The sequence below is a fragment of the Trichoderma citrinoviride genome (genome assembly GCF_003025115.1).
Source record: "Trichoderma citrinoviride strain TUCIM 6016 unplaced genomic scaffold BBK36scaffold_3, whole genome shotgun sequence".
Taxonomy (NCBI): Eukaryota; Fungi; Ascomycota; class Sordariomycetes; order Hypocreales; family Hypocreaceae; genus Trichoderma; species Trichoderma citrinoviride.
The window spans coordinates 790,164-811,821 of NW_020194711.1; the positions used below are offsets into that span (position 1 = coordinate 790,164).

General features: G+C 56.7%; 8 protein-coding genes across 8 annotated transcripts; 5 read left to right on the forward strand and 3 right to left on the reverse strand.

Moving 5' to 3' along the window:
* Positions 1-196: 196 nt before the first annotated feature.
* On the forward strand, positions 197-1,929 carry BBK36DRAFT_1164293 (imidazole glycerol phosphate synthase-like protein; the record flags this gene model as incomplete). Its single annotated transcript, XM_024894631.1, has 2 exons — positions 197-334; positions 402-1,929. Exons 1-2 carry the CDS (start codon positions 212-214, stop codon positions 1,926-1,928), a joined length of 1,650 nt encoding a protein of 549 aa, XP_024751982.1. The 5' UTR covers positions 197-211.
* A 514-nt stretch (positions 1,930-2,443) lies between these two features.
* Positions 2,444-3,429, reverse strand: BBK36DRAFT_1112020 (hypothetical protein; the record flags this gene model as incomplete). The annotated part of the gene is made up of 3 exons (XM_024889769.1): positions 2,444-2,651; positions 2,722-3,206; positions 3,289-3,429. The coding sequence occupies 3 exons, from the start codon at positions 3,427-3,429 to the stop codon at positions 2,444-2,446; spliced, it is 834 nt and encodes a 277-aa protein (XP_024751983.1).
* Positions 3,430-4,873: 1,444 nt separating this feature from the next.
* On the reverse strand, positions 4,874-7,796 carry BBK36DRAFT_1134521 (hypothetical protein). The gene is made up of 3 exons (XM_024892340.1): positions 7,338-7,796; positions 7,043-7,146; positions 4,874-6,977 (listed from the first exon to the last, which is right to left on the reverse strand). The coding sequence occupies exons 1-3, from the start codon at positions 7,450-7,452 to the stop codon at positions 5,172-5,174; spliced, it is 2,025 nt and encodes a 674-aa protein (XP_024751984.1). The 5' UTR covers positions 7,453-7,796; the 3' UTR covers positions 4,874-5,171.
* A 2,010-nt stretch (positions 7,797-9,806) lies between these two features.
* BBK36DRAFT_1113410 (hypothetical protein) lies at positions 9,807-12,879 on the forward strand (the record flags this gene model as incomplete). The annotated part of the gene is made up of 3 exons (XM_024889909.1): positions 9,807-9,842; positions 9,921-9,997; positions 10,071-12,879. 3 exons carry the CDS (start codon positions 9,807-9,809, stop codon positions 12,877-12,879), a joined length of 2,922 nt encoding a protein of 973 aa, XP_024751985.1.
* A 2,905-nt stretch (positions 12,880-15,784) lies between these two features.
* Positions 15,785-17,304, forward strand: BBK36DRAFT_1191486 (glycoside hydrolase family 72 protein; the record flags this gene model as incomplete). The annotated part of the gene is made up of 3 exons (XM_024896719.1): positions 15,785-15,911; positions 15,999-16,659; positions 16,713-17,304. 3 exons carry the CDS (start codon positions 15,785-15,787, stop codon positions 17,302-17,304), a joined length of 1,380 nt encoding a protein of 459 aa, XP_024751986.1.
* A 677-nt stretch (positions 17,305-17,981) lies between these two features.
* BBK36DRAFT_1113034 (ClpP/crotonase) lies at positions 17,982-19,098 on the forward strand (the record flags this gene model as incomplete). Its single annotated transcript, XM_024889865.1, has 2 exons — positions 17,982-18,435; positions 18,605-19,098. 2 exons carry the CDS (start codon positions 17,982-17,984, stop codon positions 19,096-19,098), a joined length of 948 nt encoding a protein of 315 aa, XP_024751987.1.
* A 175-nt stretch (positions 19,099-19,273) lies between these two features.
* On the reverse strand, positions 19,274-19,701 carry BBK36DRAFT_64212 (nucleotide excision repair, TFIIH, subunit; the record flags this gene model as incomplete). Its single annotated transcript, XM_024898417.1, has 3 exons — positions 19,274-19,321; positions 19,465-19,613; positions 19,683-19,701. 3 exons carry the CDS (start codon positions 19,699-19,701, stop codon positions 19,274-19,276), a joined length of 216 nt encoding a protein of 71 aa, XP_024751988.1.
* Positions 19,702-20,917: 1,216 nt separating this feature from the next.
* Positions 20,918-21,376, forward strand: BBK36DRAFT_1112530 (hypothetical protein; the record flags this gene model as incomplete). The annotated part of the gene is made up of 1 exon (XM_024889815.1): positions 20,918-21,376. One exon carries the CDS (start codon positions 20,918-20,920, stop codon positions 21,374-21,376), a length of 459 nt encoding a protein of 152 aa, XP_024751989.1.
* Positions 21,377-21,658: the final 282 nt, after the last annotated feature.

Sequence of the window (21,658 nt, forward strand, 5' to 3'; positions counted from 1 at the left end):
CTCACGACCCGCCTCAAGACATTTTTCGACTGCAAAAACCCATCAGTCGCAGAAGCACTGGCTATTCTTTGTCGATACATACATTCAGCGCAAGAAAACCAGCATCTACGACGGGTCTCCTCAAAACCTCTTCGCACCCGCCCCTCACTGAAGCAACTTGTTCGCTGAACCCCCCACGAGTTGCTGTTTGCAGGCACAGCAGCAGGCAAAGATGCCTACGGTTCACCTCTTGGACTACGTGGCCGGCAACATACGCAGTCTGGTCAATGCCATTGAGAAGCTGGGCTACGAGGTTGACTGGATTCGGTCGCCCGAGGATGTGCCCAAGGCAGAGGTTTGAGTGAACCGAAACGAGGGGGGTGGTTTTGTGTGAATCACTTACTTATGGCTTTCATGAACAGAAACTCATTCTGCCCGGCGTCGGCCACTTCGGCCACTGCCTCACTCAGCTCTCACAGGCAAACTACTTGCCCGCGATAAAAAAGCACATCGAGGAGGGCAAGCCGTTCATGGGTATCTGCGTTGGCCTCCAAGCTCTGTTTGAGGGATCGGAAGAAGACCCTGAGGTTCCCGGTCTCGGCCTGATACCCTCTTCTCTCACACGGTTTGATGACCAGGACAAGTCGGTGCCGCACATCGGGTGGAACGACGCCAACACGGGAGGAAAGGTCATGTACGACCTGAGGCCGGACTCCAAATACTACTACGTCCACACCTACAAGTCCCCCTACAGCAAAGGCGAGCTCGAAGCCAAGGGCTGGACAGTGGCGACAGGCACCTACGGAGAGGAGACGTTTGTCGGCGCCATTGCAAAGGGCAACATCTACGCCACCCAGTTCCACCCGGAAAAGTCGGGCGTCGCTGGTCTTCGGACGATCCGGGCCTTCTTGACCGGCTCCGGCGCGCAAGACCTCGGCACCGACCTCCGCCCCTCCGGCGTGCCGGCCTCGATCGAGTTCAAGGACGGCCTCACCCGCCGCGTCATCGCCTGCCTCGACGTGCGGACCAACGACCAGGGCGACCTCGTCGTCACAAAGGGCGACCAGTACGACGTCCGCGAAAAGGGCGCCGACCGCAACGTCCGCAACCTGGGCAAGCCCGTCGAGATGGCCAAGAAGTACTACGAGTCCGGCGCGGACGAGGTCACCTTCCTCAACATCACCTCCTTCCGCGACTGCCCGCTCGCCGACCTGCCCATGCTCGAGGTCCTGCGGCAGACGTCCCTGACCGTCTTCGTGCCCCTGACCATCGGCGGCGGCATCCGCGACACCGTCGACACCGACGGCACGAAAGTCTCGGCCCTCGACATCGCCACCATGTACTTCAAGTCCGGCGCCGACAAGGTCTCCATCGGCTCCGACGCCGTCCTCGCCGCGGAGGAGTACTACTCCCTCGGCAGGAAGCTCTTCGGCAACACCGCCATCGAGCAGATCTCGCGCGCCTACGGCCGCCAGGCCGTCGTCGTCAGCGTCGACCCCAAGCGCGTCTACGTCCCCAAGCTCGACGCCACCCGCCACGCCATCATCAAGACCGACTTCCCCGGCCCCAAGGGCGAGCGCTTCTGCTGGTACGCCTGCACCATCAAGGGCGGCCGCGAGACGCGCGACATGGACGTCGTCGAGCTCGTCCAGGCCGTCGAGGCCATGGGCGCCGGCGAGATCCTGCTCAACTGCATCGACAAGGACGGCACCAACAGCGGCTTCGACCTCGAGCTCATCCGCCAGGTCAAGGCCGCCGTCAAGATCCCCGTCATTGCCTCCAGCGGCGCCGGCAACCCGGCCCACTTTGAGGAGGTCTTTGACAAGACCACCACCGACGCTGCCTTGGGTGCGGGCATGTTCCACAGGGGAGAGTACACGGTGAAGCAGGTCAAGGATTATCTTCAGGAAAAGGGGCTGCTGGTAAGGCAGTTTGAGGGGGATCTGTGATAGCTAAGGGAATGTTGAATGACGATATATGAGATGGAGGGATCTGATAGAAAAGAAGGATCTGAAGCCGCTGGTATAGAGCAATCTGAAGAGACTATGATTGATACGTTTCACATTCTTATGTCCACTATGAGGAAGAGACTGGTAAGAAGGAAGATTGACCCATTCTCGAAGCTATATACATGCTTGGCAGCTACCTGATAACTGTTGGCCTATATCCGGTCCGGAGTACTCCGTCACAGTTCTATCCCGGTTGAGCCATGACTCCAAAGGAAAAAAATGCTGAGACGCTTTGGTCCACGGAGGCAGTTTTGCCAATTGCCAGAAGCGCGAACGAATCAAAAGAAAAGAACAGCAACACCGGAAAACTCCTGAGAGGCGATGCAGGGGTAGAGAAGATCCATGGATGATTGCCAACGCCTCATGCTTTTCAACCTGGTTTGCTTTTGGGGTGTTTCGCACAAATATCGCAGAGAAGAGAAAAAGCTGAAAGAACAAGTAAAGAAGGGAAAAGCCTAGAGTTCCATGCCCATGAAAATCCACTGCTTGCTAGTCACATCCAAATCCTTGGCCCAGTGATCTAGCGTGGCCATATCGAAGCCAACCCACTGAAGGCTCTTGACCAAATCACGAGCGTCATCCGCAGGAAGTCGGCGATCAAGGCAAGCGACGATCTGGCTACAGGCCAAGGGACCGTCGGCGAGCTCGATGAGCGCCATAAGACTGTAGAGATGATATGGTTAGTATGAGTTATTCTAACCTGTCATGGGCCGGAGGGCATGCAATAACTTACGCTTTTTTCAAGTCTCTTCCTAGGACGCCTTCAATGTCGAAGAAGACAAAGAGAGACTTCTCCCTCCCGTCATCTGCCACGAAGGCGCGAAAGCTTGATCCGCCGGCGTAGTCCCAGACCTCCATCCAAGCGTCGATCCGCGAGCCTGCCGGAGCTGCGTCCGGGCCCTGGTTGAATGGATCCGCGAGGTGGTTGTCGGGTGGCGGCGATTGCAAATAAGCACCTGTCAAGCCGGAGCCATGGATAGACAGGTTCCTCTCACCAAGGAACACGGTCTTCATGGTCTCACAGAAGAATCTCTCACATTCTTCCCTGATCATGAGTGCTGCCCCCCCTCGTCGCTCCAGGCGGCGGCCTGGAATGTCGCGCTTCTTCTGCTTGGGAAGAAGGGCGAGCTCGTTGGACGAGGTCAATGCGGCGAGGGGGGGACTTGACGGAGGAGAAGGCAGGCCTGAGGAAGGGACCTCAGGAATACCACTCCGCCCCTGGGCAGAGAGTTAGTATCATTGGCTTGCCGGGTCCAGAGCCGGTGGGATAGAGTCCGGACGGAGTCTTCTTACCTGTGACCCCCGTAGTGCAGTAGTGGAGGCCCTTGAGGTTGGCGGCCGAGTCGACGACGTAGCAGGAGGCAAGGACGTTGACGCGGGCAGTCAGGTCCTCGCCATAATTACTACTGTAATTTAAATTGTGGTTACTCATTGGCGACATTGCTGCTGGATTCCACGGTGATTGCTTGGGATGTGTGTTTTTTGGGACGAAGTTATCGAGATACCGAGCCGTGGGCTAGGTCGACTGAGGGTGGCGAGTTTTGGGTTTGGCGACGCAAGAGGCTGCGGATCGTTCACTTCGGATTGGATTCGGAAGGGAGGTGCGTTGCTGTTGTTCAATCAAGCGTGTTGAGCGGTGTTGACCGGGTTCGAAGTCGGCGATTGTTGTGGTCGTTGTTGCTGGTGCGGTTGGTGAAAGCTGGTGGTTTTCTGCTGCGGAAATCGAGTGGGAGAAAAAAGGGAAAAGAGGAGCAACGGGAGAAATGCGGAAGTGGTGTGCACTTTAACGGCTTGCGTGCTCTGCTGACTACGCCCGCCAGGCCTTAGCGCTTGCGTGTCCAGTGCGTTATTAGCACGGTCCGACGCTTCCAGGCTGTTCGGCAGGGCGGTTGGCAGGCCGCTTACAGCGCTCCAGCGGCGCGCTCGGGGGGTGCTTGTGTCGCCTGTAACAGCCGGTCGCAGCGGAGTCGAAAGGTCCAGAAGGACCAGGACGCTGTGGGTGCCAATCAGCCGGATCGCCAAGCCCACCTGCTGGGTCACTGATTCACGTCGTGGGGGGGCGTCTGTGCACACTGTCTTGGCGCGCACAGCCTGCGTGTGGCCGTACAGTGCGACCCCTCTGGCGATGTTGCGTTTGCCGTCTGCGGTCCCGGGCTTCCGTTGTCAAACTGGGTGTCTGGATGACGAAATACCCTCTTGGCAAGACCGTGGTGCATTGTACTGTATGATGTTGGCCAATTCTTGACGCTGCATACCAGATTCAGGCTTTTGGGTATGACGGTATGTAGATAAGAGAACTGGCTGTGAATAGCATCAAGACTGGTTGAAGGTGCTAGTACATCGCTTCAAGCGGCTGAACAATGATGTACTTTGTACCCCTGGCCAGGCATTACAAGACCATGTCCAGCTCCAGCCGTCTGACCGAGCTACGGGGTCAAGTATATCAGGAAAAGGGGCAATGGCCAGAATACCGATTAATGCTGGTATTGATGGTCTCGTACTGGTCCTTGCGCTTTTATGAGACCGCGTGGCTGATGCTGTAGATGCTCGTATCAGGGTGGCATACTTCCTTACGAAGTTCCATCACGGTACGACCTACCAAACAAAGCTCGTGACAGTCTGTGCACCTCATCCCGAGTCACAGACGCCAGCCATGGCTGCGCCGCTACCGATATACCTTATCTGTCCGAAGCTGTCATTCAAGACCTTCGCTTACAGTCGGAGATGGGCTTGTTTACTAGGGAAACGAACAGAGCAGTGAGACACCACGAGACACAATGGCCGCTGCCACTCTCGAAGCCGCCTCAGAGATTCATCAACTGGCGGACGGAGACTAACGAGGACAAAAGAGAATTATTCGCAGCTGCGGACAGACACCTTGGCCCGTCTGCATTGCGCATCTTCATGTATGCTATAACCGCTACTTACATCCTAGGGAGATGGGCCCTGTTTCCAGCTCGCTACCCAAACATTCAGGTATAGATTTTAGTAAACCCTCCGAGGCCCGGTCATTGCAAGGCATATATAATAAACAAATGTGCCAAAGCCCTTTGCTTTGGCATATGCGCCCTGAATGAACATAAAACGAATACATTATGAAAAGTGAAGAGGAATCAAGAACCAAGATAATCGACCAGAAAGACCACCCACAACAAAGCACACCCCTAAACTCCTCCAATCTGCTCAGCCGTGTCTCGCACTGAGGCTTGCAAAGGCGTCTGGGCTATGCCGCCCGTTCGTCCAGGCCATGTCCATACCCAGATTCATGCTCTCTCGGCTGATCTTACGATCCGTCGCAAAGGGATCTGGAGACACTGCCACAGGCCCGCTCTTGACGAACGGGTTGTTGGTTCCGGCAGCTGGCTGTGATGGGCTCAGAGGTGACTGCGCCGGAGCCGCCACAGGCTGCATGGTCTGCATCGGCATGGGTCTGTCCTCCGGGATGGTCGGCGTTTGTCCGTGCAAGTTGGGGTCGGAGGCCGCGGGGCGGGCTGGTTGCGGCTGGCCGTAGAGCGCGAGGATAGACGCCTTATCCTGACGTTGAGGCTGGTAGAACTGTTGCTGTTGGTGCTGTTGCTGGGGCTGGTAAAACTGCTGCTGCTGCGGTTGCTGCTGCTGTTGTTGTTGTTGTTGTTGTTGCTGCGGCTGCGGCTGCTGCAGCTGTTGCCCATAGAATTGCGGTTGCTGCTGCTGGGGGTACTGCACGCCATTGTTCAAAAAGGGATTCGTTCCGGTCAGGTGAGGTTGAAGCGGCGTCGGGGCCTGGAACATCGTAGGCTGAGACTGTTCGGGAATCTGGGTGAGAGAAGGCGACGATATCCTTGTCGGCGACCGGGTGAAGGGATTGTTCGCATATGTCGCGGGCTGGTTGGTGTTAAGGGACAGGCTTTGCTGCGGTGCCTGCTGCTGAAACGGAGACGTAGACGGAGCCTGCGTCAAGAACGGATTGTACCCCGTCTGCTGAGGTGCCAGAGGCTGTGTGGCGGGTTGAGGGTACGTCATGCTGTTCTGGAAGCTCAAGCCCTGGTATTGTTGAGGAATTGGCGGAGCGGCCTGCGACTGATGGTACATGGAAAACTGATGGGGCGACGTAACGATTCCTCCGGTATGATGGGGGAACAGAGGTTGAGCTGCCGGGGACAGGTTCATGTTCTGGAATGCCTGTGTGACAAGACTGGCCTGGTGAGCTGGATTCCCATAGGGGTTCGTCGAGTTCATGAATGGATTGGTGCTCTGAAGCGTTCCGGTGGACTGAGCCGTCTGGGGTTGGGCAGGCGGGAACATGTCAAAGGGGTTCGTAGACGCCGCCAATGCCGTGGTTGGGCGTCCGGGAGCCGATTCCTTCTGCGGCATGCTCAGACCTAGGTTGAGCCCCCCGGCATTGGAACCTACCGGCGTCAGCGACCTCGAGGTGCGTAACGTCCGCTCGGCTGTTGGCGGCGCCGGTCCTGGCGATCGGTCGCCTTCGCCGAGACGAACGAGCGCCTCCACAGCGCGCTCTAGATTGCCATTGACTCCCTTCAGAATAGCTGTATTTCGTTGGTCGTCCTGGAAGCCCATGTCTCGTAGTCTCGCAAGCTTCTTGTCTGTGTCGTCCTGGCCGTAGTCCACGGTGGCCCCAAATACCTTGGACTGCTTGTTCGCGTGGTTCGTCTGGTCTGCCTGGTTTGACGAGGAATTGGAGTTGGCATGCTCCTGCGCAGCGGCTGCTTTGGCCTCCCTCTTCGCCCGCGATGATAATGGGAATATCGACGATGCCGACCGGAAACCGAACTTGGAGTTCTTGGGCGGGAGTGGTGGCGGGGTGCCTTCATCTAGCTGCGGTCTCTTGAGCTTCCCAGCCTGGCCAGGGACATTGTTGATGTATTTTTGCCTGATAAATCTCTCCATTGCCGAGTCTGCCTCATCCACGTCGATGGGGATCGATGGTTTCTTGTTCTCCGGGTTGTATATCTTGTTGGAAGCAGCGTTGCCGACCTTTCGCATGTTCTATGACCAAAGCAGATGAGCTTCAAACACGTCTAGTATTGAATGAGGGGAGGGCGCTCGCCTACGTCGACTTGTTCGTTCGTCCACGCATCCATACTCAGCGACTTGACCTTGGATATGTGTGTGCCGAGCTTTCGATGTATCGCGGCGCAGCGCATGCACAGGAAGACTCCCAACTGCAATTGCACGGGTTAGCATGTACCGTCTCGGGTCGCAGCGGCAAGGACGGGCAAATATCGTCGTCGAGGAAAGGATATCGTACACTCCATGATGCCCAGCCTGTCACACAGGTCGCGGTTAGCAAACGGTTGCACGAAGAGTGCGAGCAGAGTCGGAGATGCATGGTGGTGCATTGCATACCTGGGTTTCGCGCGTGACAGTCGGCGCACTGGTCATTGCCTGGCACGGAATGTACCAGCTCCTGCAAAATCGACTCGTTACGCGCCTGCTGGCGCTTGCTCAGGGTGCCCGACATGACGCTGTCGTGGCTCTCGGGCGATGCGTTGCTTGTCGACCAAGGCGAGGTGAGAGGGAGCAAATGCGCGCGTGCAGGTCCAGGTGCTGGCACGACCGGGGTGCTCGCCGATATGTAGGCACAAGTATTATCCAAGCAATTGGAGACCCAACCGGGCCTATTCGATTTTCAACGCCTGGGCTGTGTGTAAGATGAGGTCTTGGTATCAGACCAGGGTCATGGCGATGGACACGGGCGAAGGGCCGTGCGGCAGAGAGACGAAACCGAGGAGATGGCAGCTCGCAGACGGCGGAGGAGGACCAGCAAGACGCGAGGAAAAAGCAACGAACAACCCAAGCAGACCAGAGGGCGGGAAAAAGAGACGAGGAGAAAAGACGACGAAAGTGGTGCTAGCGAGGCAAGCGATTCATGGGTGTTGCGATTCGGGTTTCTGAACTTATCCACTGGGGAAAAGGAGAAGCATCGAATCATTACCCGACGTTCGCCATTAGCCTGCAGCTGCCACACAACCAGCGACAGCGCCACAGCGCATTGTGGGGAGGGGCTAATTACAGGTGTTCCAGAGGCGCTCCAGCTGGCCCAGGGCCTGCAGCCGCCCGTGCTCGGGGCCTGGCCCAGCGCTTCAGCGCGGCATCGAAGGATTCTAGCAGCGCTCCTGCGGCCGTGCCCGTATTTGAGCCAGGCGCCAGATGGGTGCGGGTGCAGTCGAAAGAGAGACCCGTCGCAGCGGGGTTAATCGATAAGGCTGCAGGTTCAGCTTCGAGTTCCATACCACGCCTGGGCAGTTTCGGAGACGGGCAACGTGGAAGCCATGTGCGGATGAATCATCGGCGAGACGCAGTACGATGCGATGCTCTCGATCGATGGGAGCAAGGGAGAGACGGCAGTTCTTGTCACGAATGGCTTGGCGAGGTCATGACAAGCCTCTGGCTGCAGCGGCTGTCTCGCGGTAACACTCGAGCGCTGCGTTACCATGCGTTAGCAGACGTAGCACGGCAGTTCTGGGCACATCAATTCCGTTTGATTCACCAGGATGACGGCGGCTTGTTGACCATCTCAAGGCCTTGTACTCTTGTTCTCCCTCCGCGCAACTTTGAGATACTCAGGGACCATCGTCAATATCGAAGAATTGGAAAGCCCTCGTTTCCAAAAGGTCCGCTGGTTCGTCTTGTATCCGATCTCCCTCGGAATGCATCTTATGGATGGCTCTAGGAACTTTCTCCGCTGCCAGCCACCGGGATGAACCGAGTCCGACCACCGACAAGTCAACTACATCCAGCCCTTCTCTCAACACGCAAACCGTGAATCTTACCTACAGTACATAACTTCCGGACTCGCCCGTCTGCCATCCCTCACGTGCTCCTAATCCGAGGCTCCGGGCTTGCCGGCCCACCGACTTCCTACTTGTCGGCACGGAATACAGGTTAAGCAACGTCCGTGGACGAAGGGTCTCACTTTGCCTCATGGAGTCTGGGCCTCGGTCCCCTTCGTCGTGGGGGTGCCACTGACGCAGAGGTCGACCGTAAGCCAGCTATCGGATGTTACAAATGCCCTACTCGAGGCGACTACAGAAGATAGAACGAGTTTTTGTGAACCCGCCGGCACCAAACGGGGAATTTGTCAACAGCTGGCTGAGGCGCCGGATACATCCGCCTGGCCGTACCTTGCGCCATCGCCCAGTCCGCCGTTTGCTGGGGTCCGATTTTGTGCTGTCACCGTCCGAGCCCAGCCGCCGACAGCGCCGGACGCAGCGTTTATATAAGGCCACGATGCTGACCACCGCGTCGCCTGTCCCTCATTGCACGACGCGAGTCTGTACGAGTACTTGTACGGTCTGTATGACCTGGATGTCACCGCCGTGCGCAAGAGCTTACATGTACTGAGCGGTGCCGGAATCAGCTGGCGAAGGCGGGATCTGGACCCTGGACCTCAGCCACCTGTGCTAAACACAACCCGCTGCTAATGAAAGACCCCAGCCACAGCCCCCGTGCAACTTGTACTGGTACCCCCCGCTTGTGCCGGGTGCCCAGGCAGCTACGAGTACCTTCTGCTGGGCCAACCACGTCGAGCCCGACAAGTTGATTTAACGTGGTCTGTCCATCTCCGACTCCAGCATCAGCTCCATCTCGCCCAATCCTCACCTCCTAAAAGCCGCTCCTGAGCCACACGCCATCTCACCTCCTTGCTTCAACCTTCAACCAGCTGCTTCACCTGCGCGTGTGCTTCCACCGACGATTCCGACGGCAGCCCTGGGACATACGATGGACTTGGAGCTCTAGAACTACGCAGCCTGTTTCGCGACCTTCTGCTACACAACCGACGCCTCGAGGCTTTGCTGGACACGTTGAAGAGCAATGGCGGGCATAGAGAGACTCGAGGTCCACAGCAGGGTACGTCCTTTCAAACTCACCCTTGCAATTCCTCAGATGCCACAGACAGGAGACAAATGGCTGACTGGCATCATGTAGTCCTACATTGTCCGATGGGTCAAGGTCGAGGAGGGGAACACCCTCTCCTGGAGCGTACAACCACACAAGAAGTCCATGTTAGCAGAGACCCCCTCCCATGTGAGCCAGTGTGCTCCTTTGTGACCCTGATTGACCGTGAATATCATTTAGAAACTTCGGTATTGTCAAACACCCGGGCAGCGGAGCCACGGGTCTCTCTTCTTCGGCCGGCGACGATCTACACTCCCATACCCCCCAAACCCAGGAAGTTGCTGAGGGCAAAGCGAGCCGATTCGCCAAGAAAGATGTCACGGCGCAGGAACTGCTATCCAGCAAGGGATTCATATCGATCAAATGGTTCGGGAAGTGCGAGGCGGACAAGGTCTCCATGGGGGCGTACGATGTGCCCCCGGGGCAGACGGGCATGTACGGCCTGGTCTTCGACAACACCTTCTCCAAGCAGACGTCCAAGACGGCCACCTTTGTCGTCCTGACGTACCCTACCGGCGCCGCTCCGCAGAGTGCCAACCACCTCCCGAACTTGCAGATGCCAAATGCCAGCCAGACCAGCTTGGGCGTGCATGGCAGCAGCCCGCCCCATGAGGCGGATCCCGCTGCCTCCGTGGATAGCTTCCATAGCCACCCGAGTAAAGGCCATGCGCGTACCGTGTCCGAAGCAACCATGCCGGCCAATTATCACGTCGGAACGCTCTCGAAGAGACGACGGAAGAAGGGACAGGGCTATGCTCGCCGCTTCTTTTCCCTCGATTACTCCACCTGCACCCTGTCCTACTATTACAACCGGAACTCTTCTGCTCTTCGCGGAGCTATCCCCTTGAGCTTGGCTGCCATTGCTGCCGATGAGAGGAGAAGGGAGATCAGCATCGACTCTGGCGCCGAAGTATGGCATCTCAGGGCACCCAACGACAAGGAATTCCAAGATTGGGCTCGGGCTCTCGAGAAGGCAAGCAAACTGGCCAGAGGTCTGGAAAGCCAGCCGCAGCAGCCAAAGCTTGGTCTGCAGGTCGATCATCGCACTTTACAGTCAGACAACAACAACAACAAGGACACGACGGTTGGAAGCCTCCAGGCGAGTCGGGACGAAGAGGTCGAATGGCAGCAGGTCGAGACTTTGGTTAGCCGTGTCGTTGGAACTCGTGATGCGTTGCGCCGTCTGACCAAGGAGGTTGCGGCGTTACCGAGACCAACTTCCTCGTCGTCGCACCACCTGGGCCCTTCGGGGAGTGCTATCGACGATAGTGGCGATGGAGCAGAGAAGAAGTCCTTCTGGAAACGCAAGTCTAGCTCCTCTGTAGTGACACCGCCCGGGGCGCGTCCGGATTCGGCGACAGTCGAAGACCACCTTGATCCGAACAGGCGCAAGTCAAAGGGCACGACACAAGAAGAAAAGACTCTGCAGGATCATTGCGCGGCTTTGCTGGCTGACCTCGACTCCGTTGTAAGCGAGTTCACCGTTCTCATTAACAATAGCAAGCGCCGCCGACTGCCGGTGCCCAAATCAGCCGAGGCCGCATCCCGCCTGAGCTTGGACACAATTTCAACCGCGGAAGAGTTCTTCGATGCGGAAGATGCCACGAGGGTTGTCAAAATCGATGCCAGCGACGACGAAGAGCCACACGAGTCGGAGGAGGCCGATGATGCCTCGTCACACGACAACTCGTCCATCTCATCTGTCGAAGAAGAGGAGGTGCGGAGTGGCGGCGCAAACGCCCTGTTTCCAGTCAAACCGAAGAGCCTTGCCCCCCTGCCTCTCGACGTCACTGTCAACCGCAGGACCGGCATACCGCCCGCGACGGTTCTGCCTCCGAGTCTGATTGCGTTTGTCCGGAAAAATGTTGGCAAAGATCTTAGCACCATCAGCATGCCCGTTTCCGCGAACGAGCCGATCTCTCTGTTGCAGAAGATTGCGGAACAGCTAGAGTACGCGCAGCTCCTGGACCAGGCTGTCAAGCGCGGATCGGTAGCCGAGCGACTGCTGTACGTAACCGCCTTTGCCGTCTCACAGTTTAGCAGTGGTCGTGCCAAGGAGCGAGCCATCCGCAAGCCGTTTAACCCCCTGCTTGGGGAGACATTTGAGCTGGTTCGCGCGAACAAGGAAATCCCCGGCGGCTTCCGTTTGCTCGTGGAGAAGGTCCAGCACCGGCCTGTCAAACTGGCCATGCAAGCCGACTCGGCCAGCTGGTCGCTCTCGCAGTCTGCCGCCCCGGGTCAGAAGTTTTGGGGTAAAAGTGCCGAGATTACGACTGATGGACGCGTGAGAGTCGTGCTTCGCCTGCCAGACGGATCGGACGAGCTCTACTCGTGGAACATTGCGACGATGTTTTTGCGAAACGTCGTCATGGGCGAGAAGTACGTGGAGCCGGTCGGGACGATGAACGTGGTCAACGACTCGACGGGCCACAAGGCAACCGTTGAGTTCAAGAGCAAGGGCATGTTTGGCGGAAGGGCCGAGGATGTCAGCGTCGAGGCCTTTGGGCCGGACGGCGGCAACCTGGGCACCGGGCTGGTCGGTACCTGGACCAGCGGTCTTAAGACGGCCGGCCCTGGAAAGTCTGGCGGCGAGGAAATTTGGCGCGTGGGCAACATGGTGGACAACCCCACGCAGACGTACGGCATGACGGCGTTTGCAGCCTCGCTCAACGAGATCACGGAGATTGAGAAGGGCAAGCTGCCGCCAACCGACTGCAGGCTGCGTCAAGATCAGCGGCTGGCCGAGCAGGGTAACCTGGACGAGGCTGAGGTCTGGAAGGTCAGGCTGGAGGAGGCACAGCGTGCCCGGCGCCGCGCCACGGAGGAGCGAGGCGAGGAGCACAAGCCACGGTGGTTCGTCAAGGCGGAGGAGTCTCCGGAGGGCGAGGAGGTGTGGCGGATCAAGACGGGCAAGGATAGCTACTGGGAAGAGCGCGCGCGCGGCACCTGGACCGGCGTTGAGGACATCTTCAACGTGCCCGAGGAGTAGAGCTTTCCCAGGCATTGTTACTGCGTCTTTGGGTACGAAACAAACGATAGAACGGTTGGAGCCATTTAAAAAAAGCATTAGTATCTTACTACTACTACTACTCTCTTGCTGAGAATGAACCTAGAATTGGGGAAAAAGATATTCATTATGAAGTATTATCTACGAGCTTGTTGCGGCTGCATGAGTGTGATTGTGCCTGCATACTACTATTACTGGAGAGTTGCTCTTCTTGTTGATGTGGCAAGCAGGGTGAGAAACTGTCAGGTTCTTGGCAGATCGCAATCTGCATCCTGACAAATTGCCCCGTGGAAAGGAAAGGAGAATGCTTCGCCTTCTGGAACTCCTTAGATGTAGTCTCTCCTGTCTGTCATACGGTGAGCTCTGCAAGTCAAGGTGAGCAAGGCAATGGCAAGGTGGATGTATCCGGCTCCATCTGTTTCACCTAGGAGATTCCGAACAGGGCGACTTTTCAATGATTTGCGCAAGTTGACAAGCATACTTTACTCGTAGCAAGGCGGCAAAGTAAAGGAGGGGGGGTAAAAGGAGGGGGGCGCGAAAGGGAAAAGATGGTGACGAGCATAGCAAGATCGTCACGACGATGCAAATTTCCGCGTCTCGAGATACTACTACTACCTTACCTTACGCATGGAAGAACGTAGCTATGGTACCTACAGTACAGAGGTATGTACCTAGTAGTTCTTCAAGTGACAGGGAGAAGTGCGGTCGATCGGGGCCGGGGGGGGGGGGGAAGGGAAAAGCTTGGCGGCATTAACTCTGACCAACAAGCTTCAATGCTCTTAATTTTGACGGCTGGTTGGATGGGAAAAGGTTCGCTGGTGTTTTGGTTGACTGAAGATGGTGATGGCCCCTGAAGATCGGAAGTTGAGAGGTGGATTTCTGGATCGGTGCGGCCAGGGGATTCCTTGTTGAGGTTGCTTGCTTTTGTTCCGAGTATATCGTACATACCGGGATACGTATGTACTGTGCCTGTGTACTCGTAGACACGAGACGAGGGCTCGAGGCTATTTTTGGTTGAATATTGCGCGGGGTGAGGGACGAAAGAGGGATGCCGAGGCGGGTTTGTTGGAGATGCTCCGATAGGGCGGGTTGCCGGTACAGCACAGATGTGAGGTTTCTGATGCCGAGATGATGCAGTTTAGAATCATGTTTCTCTACACATAATGTCAGCCTTTTATGTGTGTGAGAGCCTGCCATGGATTGTTTCTATGAACTGAACTGTACAGCTTGAGAACCAAGTACCTAGTGACGATAAACAACTCACATGTATGTAGGCCTCAGGACAGACAGACAGTGCATGGAACTCTTACTCCAGGCCGTATGGCTTCTCGAAGCCAAGACGGTGGAGAGTGGGCTCGGCGTGCGTGAGAAGAGGGGCGTCTGCAGGGGTGGTGCGGGAACAAATAACCTTGGCCGGCCTTGTTCTGGCGCATCCACACACGACGACCGCGTTTCAGCCTGGGGCCTCGTTCCGCTTTCTTCTGACGATGCTCTCCGTACAGTATCTTCTATCAAGTACATGTGAGCCGTTCTGTATCACGATGGCAGTCGTTGGCTGCATCCATTTGCCAGCCCGGGTTGTCAAGGTAGAGAGCATATCTCACGATACCTACGAAGCTGAAAGCCAAGGGATACCTTTCGGTATTGGTAGAACAAACACGCAGACAGACAAAACCACCAAGCTCAGGCGGGTGGATCAATGACGATCGGTATATGTCACCACGCGCAGCTTGTGCCTGTTCCGCGACAATCGAGGCAGCCCTCTTCTCTCGCGTTAGCCGAAGGCTCGTCTGGCTCGCGGCGCCCATTGGCTGCGGTCGCGGTAATACGAGCAGCGCATCATGGATAGGCTTTTGCATGGCTCCGGGCGAGAAATCGCATGTTTTTTGGTGCCTGGACCGGAGCAGGATCAATTGACTTTCTTATGGTCTGCATTAGAAACAACCTTACTATACTCACTCTTCAGCTTGTGGAGGAGCTGCAGCGGAGCTGATCAACATGCTCTTGGAAAAAGGGATACTATCGGGCAGTGCCTCACACTGTCTGCCCATCCCAACCTCGTCCGCGCCCTCGCCTTCACAGCCTCGCTCCCGGGCGGTTTGCCTCCCTCCCTCTCCCTACCTACATGACATAGACATCATGTACCTTCTACTAGATCACCAACCGTCGCCAGCTGGCCGTTTCGTAGTGGCGCCAATCAGTGGACCGGCCACTTCGTCTCCCAGTTTCGCGGTGGGTTCGTGTGCGACGCTCTCGGGCCAGCCATTGGAGACGCTGTGGCCCGACTGCTCGCAACACTGAAGCACAGCTGCGAGCAACGGGGTTCCAAATCAAAATGCCAATGGGCGGCCAGTCACAGGCCCGCTAAAGGGCCGTCCACAGGGTCGCGCAAGGATGAGGGAAAAGGGCAATCCAAATCTCTGTATCAGATGTTCCTCGTTGTACCTCAGCTGTGACCCGGGCTGTTATGGAGCAACGCTCTCGATAGTCCTTTTTCTTTCTTTTATTAAACACCCTCCATTCCAGCTGCCCTTTCCTGCCCTTCTTCTCTTCCTCCCTCTTCTTTCCCAACCATCATCTCTTTCCCGCCCAGAGGCTTGTTTGTCCGACCAACTTTCTTTCTTCACTCGTTTTCCACAAGCTCTCTCTCGTTTTCGCAGCATCGTCGCTGCTTCTTCCTCTTCTTTCTCTCCTTCTCCATCGTCTTCTCGTTAGCCAGCTATTCCGTGGTATAATATTCTCGACTCGACTCGACTCGTCTCCTCGTGATCCAGCGCCCTTCCACTCTTTGCAGAGGCTCATCCTTCTATCCATACCCGTTTGCCTGTGCTCGTCCACAGCGACAGTTTATCCACAGCGTTTCATCCATCAGCGATTCGGTGACACCATGAAGGGACTCGCTCTTCTCTCAGCCATTGCCGGCCTCGGCGCCGTCATGGCCACTCCCACGCCTTCCAAGAGCGATCCTCCTTCCAAGAGGGCCTCGCTGCCCGCCGTCTCGGCCTCTGGAAATGGTCAGTCGATCCAAAGATGCTGCCATCTGCATCCACCATCGTGTCAGACTCTGGAATGAAACCAACTAACACGCTTCGCTTCTGCAGCATTCTGGGCCGATGGCAAGCGCTTCTATCTGCGCGGCATAGACTACCAGCCTGGTGGTGCTGCTGCCAACGAGGATCCCCTCGCTGATCCCAAGACTTGCCTCCGAGACATCAAGAACTTCAAGGACCTCGGAGTCAACACTATTCGTGTTTACGCCGTCGACAACTCAAAGAGCCACGATGATTGCATGAATGCTCTCGCCGATGCCGGCATCTACCTGGTCCTCGACGTCAACAACCCGGGCTACTCCATCAACCGCAAGACCCCCGAGCCGTCCTACAACACCATGTATCTCCAGAGCGTTTTTGCCACCGTCGAGATGTTTGCCAAGTACGACAACACTCTGGCCTTCTTCTCCGGCAACGAGGTTATCAACGACGAGCCGGGAACGGACAAGTCTGCTCCCTTCGTCAAGGCCGTCACTCGCGACATGAAGAACTACATGAACGAGCGAGGACTGCGCAAGGTCCCCGTTGGATACTCCGCCGCCGACGTCTCCTCCAACCGCATGCAGACGGCCATGTACATGAACTGCGGCAGTGACGATATGCGATCTGACTTCTTTGCCTTCAACGACTACTCGTGGTGCAACAGCGACTTCAAGACCTCTGGCTGGGACCAAAAGGTGAAGAACTTTACCGACTATGGCATTCCCATCTTGTAAGTGCACCAGACCTCGTTGTTTCATGACCACCTGCTCATGCGTTTTCTAGCCTGTCCGAGTGGGGTTGCATCAAGAACCGTCCTCGCAAGTTTGAGGAGCTGTCTGCTCTCATGAGCGACGAGATGACGGGCGTCTACTCTGGCGGCATCATGTACGAATACTCCAAGGAAGACAACGACTATGGAATTGTCACTATCAAGGGTGACTCCATCTCCAAGTCGGACGAGTACAACCTCTTCAAGAGTGCCTTGGCCAAGAACCCGACTCCCACCGGTTCTGGCGGTGCCGCCAGCTCCAGCCACGCTGCCAAGTGCCCGCCCAAGGACTCTAGCTGGAACGTCGACCCCAGCCTGGTTCCCGAGATGCCTGAGGCTGCCAACAAGTACATGAAGAAGGGTGCTGGCGACGGTCCCGGCCTCGGCGGCGACGGCTCTCAGAACGCTGCCGACAGCGGTACTGCCACGGCTAGTGTCACGGGAGGCACGGCTTCTCCCACCGGCACATCTGGCTCTCAGGAGACCGAGTCCGACAGCGCCGCCGGCTCCATCGCCCACGGCCCTCTGGACACGACGCCTTTTGTCGTGTCCGGCCTGGCCCTCCTCGTTCACCATGTTTGGCACTCTTCTGCTCTAAGTGATTGAGTCTTTTGTTGATTTAGAAGGATTTTCGTTTCTCTTTTGCCTTGATATTGGAGTGGCCATGTCACCTCTACGATAGACCGGCGGGCCCTGGTGTACGGTATGAATGGAATGCGGTTGGCCGTAATGTAAAGGCCGGCGAGTCTGGCTCTGGAAGGACTAGACGGACGGGTGGAAATGATTTTACAGTCTAGTTTTTGGGGCCATTGTTTATACCTGCAATACCCCCCCCTTTTTTTTTTTCTATTCTAAATGAATTTTTTGGTCATGTCTTTTGTGACAGTGAAGTTGCTTGTTTGACTCTGCTTCGTAAGGTACATATGTATGTATGTAGTGGTATGCACGAGTCCCGTAATCATGAGCTTCCCCGGATTCGGGCAATTGGCTGCGGCCCCACTATTGCAGCTGTGCCTCGGCTTCGTTGAAGACTACGAGTACATGTAAGCAACGGCAGCATAAGGTGAGCCGAGATGCTTTCAACAACTGCATCTTCATGATATCTTTTGCACTGTTCCAGCTGATTTTTCTGTCATTGTGATTTCTTCTATACACAACGCTACCTATTATTGTTAGCCTGCTGCGATCTATCACCTGCTGGCTCATCCACCCACCAATTCCCCCAGCACCAACGAATCTACAGATACCTTACCTTGGAGATCAGATCATCACTCTCATCAATCATGGCGCCACCATCCTCATCCTCACCACCACCCCCTCCTTCTTCTTCTCCCTCGCCATCACCAGACTCGGACTCGGATTCGGGCACCCCGCTCGCCTCCTACGGCGGCTACAAGTTCTTCGCCGTGAGCTCGCCGGCGCCCTACGTCGCGCACGTGCAGATCCGGCGGCCGGACAAGCTCAACGCCTTCTCCGAGGCCATGTGGCTCGAGTTTGGGCGCGTCTTCGCGCAGCTGAGCGGGGACGCCGAGGTGCGGGCCGTGGTGCTGACGGGGGCGGGGGATCGGGCGTTTACGGCGGGCTTGGACGTGCAGTCTGCGGCGCAGGACGGGGCGTTGACTGGAGGTGGAGGAAACGGGGAAGTGGTGGTTGATGCGGCGAGGAGGGCCAAGGGGTTGAGGAGGCAGATTGAGGAGTTTCAGGGGAGTATTGGGGCGATGGAGAAGTGTGAGAAGCGTGAGTTTTGCCCTTGTGTTGCCTTGCCTTGTCTTGCCTTGCCTTTTGATTTGTTTTACTTTGGGAAAAGGAGCTTCAAGGCTTTTGATGTTTCATGTATTCATTCTGTTCTACCTGAAGAGACGAGAGAGACACATGTATCTTTGTCTAACACTGTTTACCCATACAGCCGTCATTTGCGCCATGCATGGCATCGCGCTCGGGCTCGCCATCGACATTGCCTGCTGCGCCGACATCCGCATCTGCGCGTCCGACACGCGCTTCGCCGTCAAGGAGGTGGACATTGGCCTCGCGGCGGACATTGGCACGCTCGCGCGGCTGCCCAAGCTGGTGGGCTCGACGTCGTGGGTCAAGGAGGTGTGCCTGACGGCGCGCGACTTCTCGGCGCAGGAGGCGCTCGCCGTCGGCTTCGTGAGCCAGGTGCACGAGGGCAAGGCGGCGACGGTGCGGGCGGCCGTCGGGCTGGCGGCGGCGCTGGCGGGCAAGAGCCCCGTGGCGGTGCAGGGGACCAAGGAGCTGCTCAATCACGCGCGGGACCACGGCGTGGCGGAGAACCTGCGGTACACGCAGCTGTGGAATTCGGTGGCGCTGCAGGGGGCGGATTTCCCGGCGGCGATACTGAGCGTTTTGAAGAAGCAGAAGCCGACGTTTGCGAAGCTGTGAGGGACGGAGGACGTGCGGGTTTTTTTCTTGGTTGGTCGGCGGGGCGGGTGATGGATGGTTTGTTTGTAGATATGTAGATAGGGGGGTTTATCGAGTAGTAAATGCAGAAAGCTCTCTCGTCAAGGGAAGCGGTATGGAAAGAAACGTTGCATTGCGGGTTCCATGGCGTGTGATTTTACTCGGAGCCGGACTCGTCCACGGGAGGAAGGTTCTCTTTGAGGCGCTATGGAAGGAAAACATGCAGTCAGCAATGCGAGCTATGACGATGGCAAGGCGGATTTCGACGACGAGAGAAGACGAGGAAGAAGATGACGAAGAAGAAGGAGAGGATGGGAGAGTTAAGCTTTGGGGTTCTGGCCAACGTACGTCCTCGAGTTTCTGCTTGAGAAGCTGCACCATGTTCTCCTTGACGACGACGCGCTCCTCGTCTAGGTCCTCGATGATGAAGTCGTGGTTGACGCTGTCGATGTTAACGATGATGGATTTGATGGAGGGATCGCATTCGATCAGGACGCCTTGGGCGCAAAAAGGGGTCAGCTTGCTATAAAGTTGATTGAGGAGAGAGGGAGAGAGAAAAAGATTACCTCTGATTGCACGCGGCATTTTTGGGTAGCTGATCTGTGTCGTGGGGGAAAGAGGTTGACGATATGGGTGGTGAGATGTGAAAGGCAAGGCTGTGATGATGTTTGGTTCCAGATGTCGGCGAAATGGTCAAGCCGATGGCTCGTGCAGGTTCCAGCTCGAATGTTTGGCATGCCCAGCGGGTCTTGGCATATGGATGCCCAGGTGCTTACGGGCGGTTTGATGGACTGACTGCACAGGGCTTGGGGGGGCTCCAGTCCGTCGCTTTAGCGCCCGGATGGCGGGCGGGTGGACCTGGACTGATCCGGGCAGTCTCCAGTCCGGTGTCCAGAAGCGAAGCGAGTGCCGTATGTATGCGATGCTTCCAACCCGAGTAGTGATGTATTCAAGGCTTGATAAGTTATTGACCAACTGTGATACTACCACGGGATCATCCAAACGATACCGTCTCAGGTTGATGGCTGAAGCAATCGTCGAGTTCTTGTCTAGTGCCACGCTCGGCATCACTCTGCCGTTGCTGCTCCCCGCATTTCAAGGCCTGACCAGAAAGACAGACACCACCACACCAAGTATTCCAATTCCTACCTTGCTCGTATAGGCCCCTACAGATTGATTCAAATCCCGAGCAATAGACACGTAATCCTGCCAGTGCCGTCCGGTCTGGTCCCTTTTGTCTCTCCCGACACCCACCACCACTACGGATAACCGGGGGCCGCAGAGCACATACATATGAAAGCCACACCACCACCCTCAGCGAACTGATCTGCTCAGGGCGTATTCCCTTGCCTACATGTACGCAGCCTGTGCTGGGTAATTGGTGATTGCGACGCTGGACGGCCCGCGGATGGTGCGAATGACGTCTTGCGGAGAGGTCCGTTTCCGAGTACGAAAGCAAAAGTCATAAGGATTCCATCGCGTTTCCTAAGCTGAGACGCTTTTTGCTTCGCTTTTTTCTTTCTTTTCTTTCTGACATTCTGCGCCTTTATTGCTATTACGTGCTTTGCTCTGCCTGATGTCTTGATGCCCGGCGACTGTTCCTGAGCGCCTTGTCTTCCGTCTGGTTTGTTCTGCTTGGGCTCTCTGCAGAGGAGAGGCCCTTACCATCTTGAGCAGCATCATTCTGCGACGCCCATCTGAACAGCTACTTTTAATCAGTCTTGAAGGAAATAACATCCCCCTTCAAGCATCATCTCGTTACACTGGGTATCTCGACAACACTCCCATCCTCCTCATCGCCATGAACTCGGGCGAGCCAACATCCACCCGGCCGTTGACCTACGTCATCATCCCTCTCCTGGCCCTCTTCGTCATCTGCTCGGTAGGCCTCTTCTTCCACGTCCGGCGCCGCCGCCGCCGCCTCATCGCCGCCGACAGCACGATATGGGGCCGCGGCCGCTGGGTGACGCGGGACGGCACCCTCGTCTTCGTCCCGCGGCACTACAGGCGGAGTCCCTGGGGCGGCGGCTTTCCCTCCCAGGAGGGCCTCAACGAGCTGGGAGAGGCGCCGCCGCCGTACAAGTCCAACAAGGTGTTGCTCCCGGGGTCCGAGGGGCAGGGGCAGGGCGAGGGCGGCACGCCTGCGGCGGCGGCGACCGAGTTGAGGGATATGGAGGAGGGGAGGAGGCCGCCTGAGTATGTTGACGTGGCGGAGCCGGCGGCGGCTGTTGTGGCGGAGTCGAGGAGGATGGGGGTTTGATGGGCTTTGGTGGGTTGGAAAGATTTGTCTCACATTTTCAGGATATCGCGGTGGGCGTGTTGGTCACTTTCGTGAGAGGGCGAAGCATTACTTCGTATGTTTGGATCTCGACTATTGGAGAGCGGTTGGCGTTATGGGCGAACGGGCGATACCAGTTTCAGTGATAATTTCTAATCTTCTTCGATATTAATCTGTGTCTTCCTTGATTTGCCCTTCTCGGGCATTCAACGATGCAATGGGACTTCAAGAAGAGACCTCCGCCAGATGTTTGCTCAGGGTTCA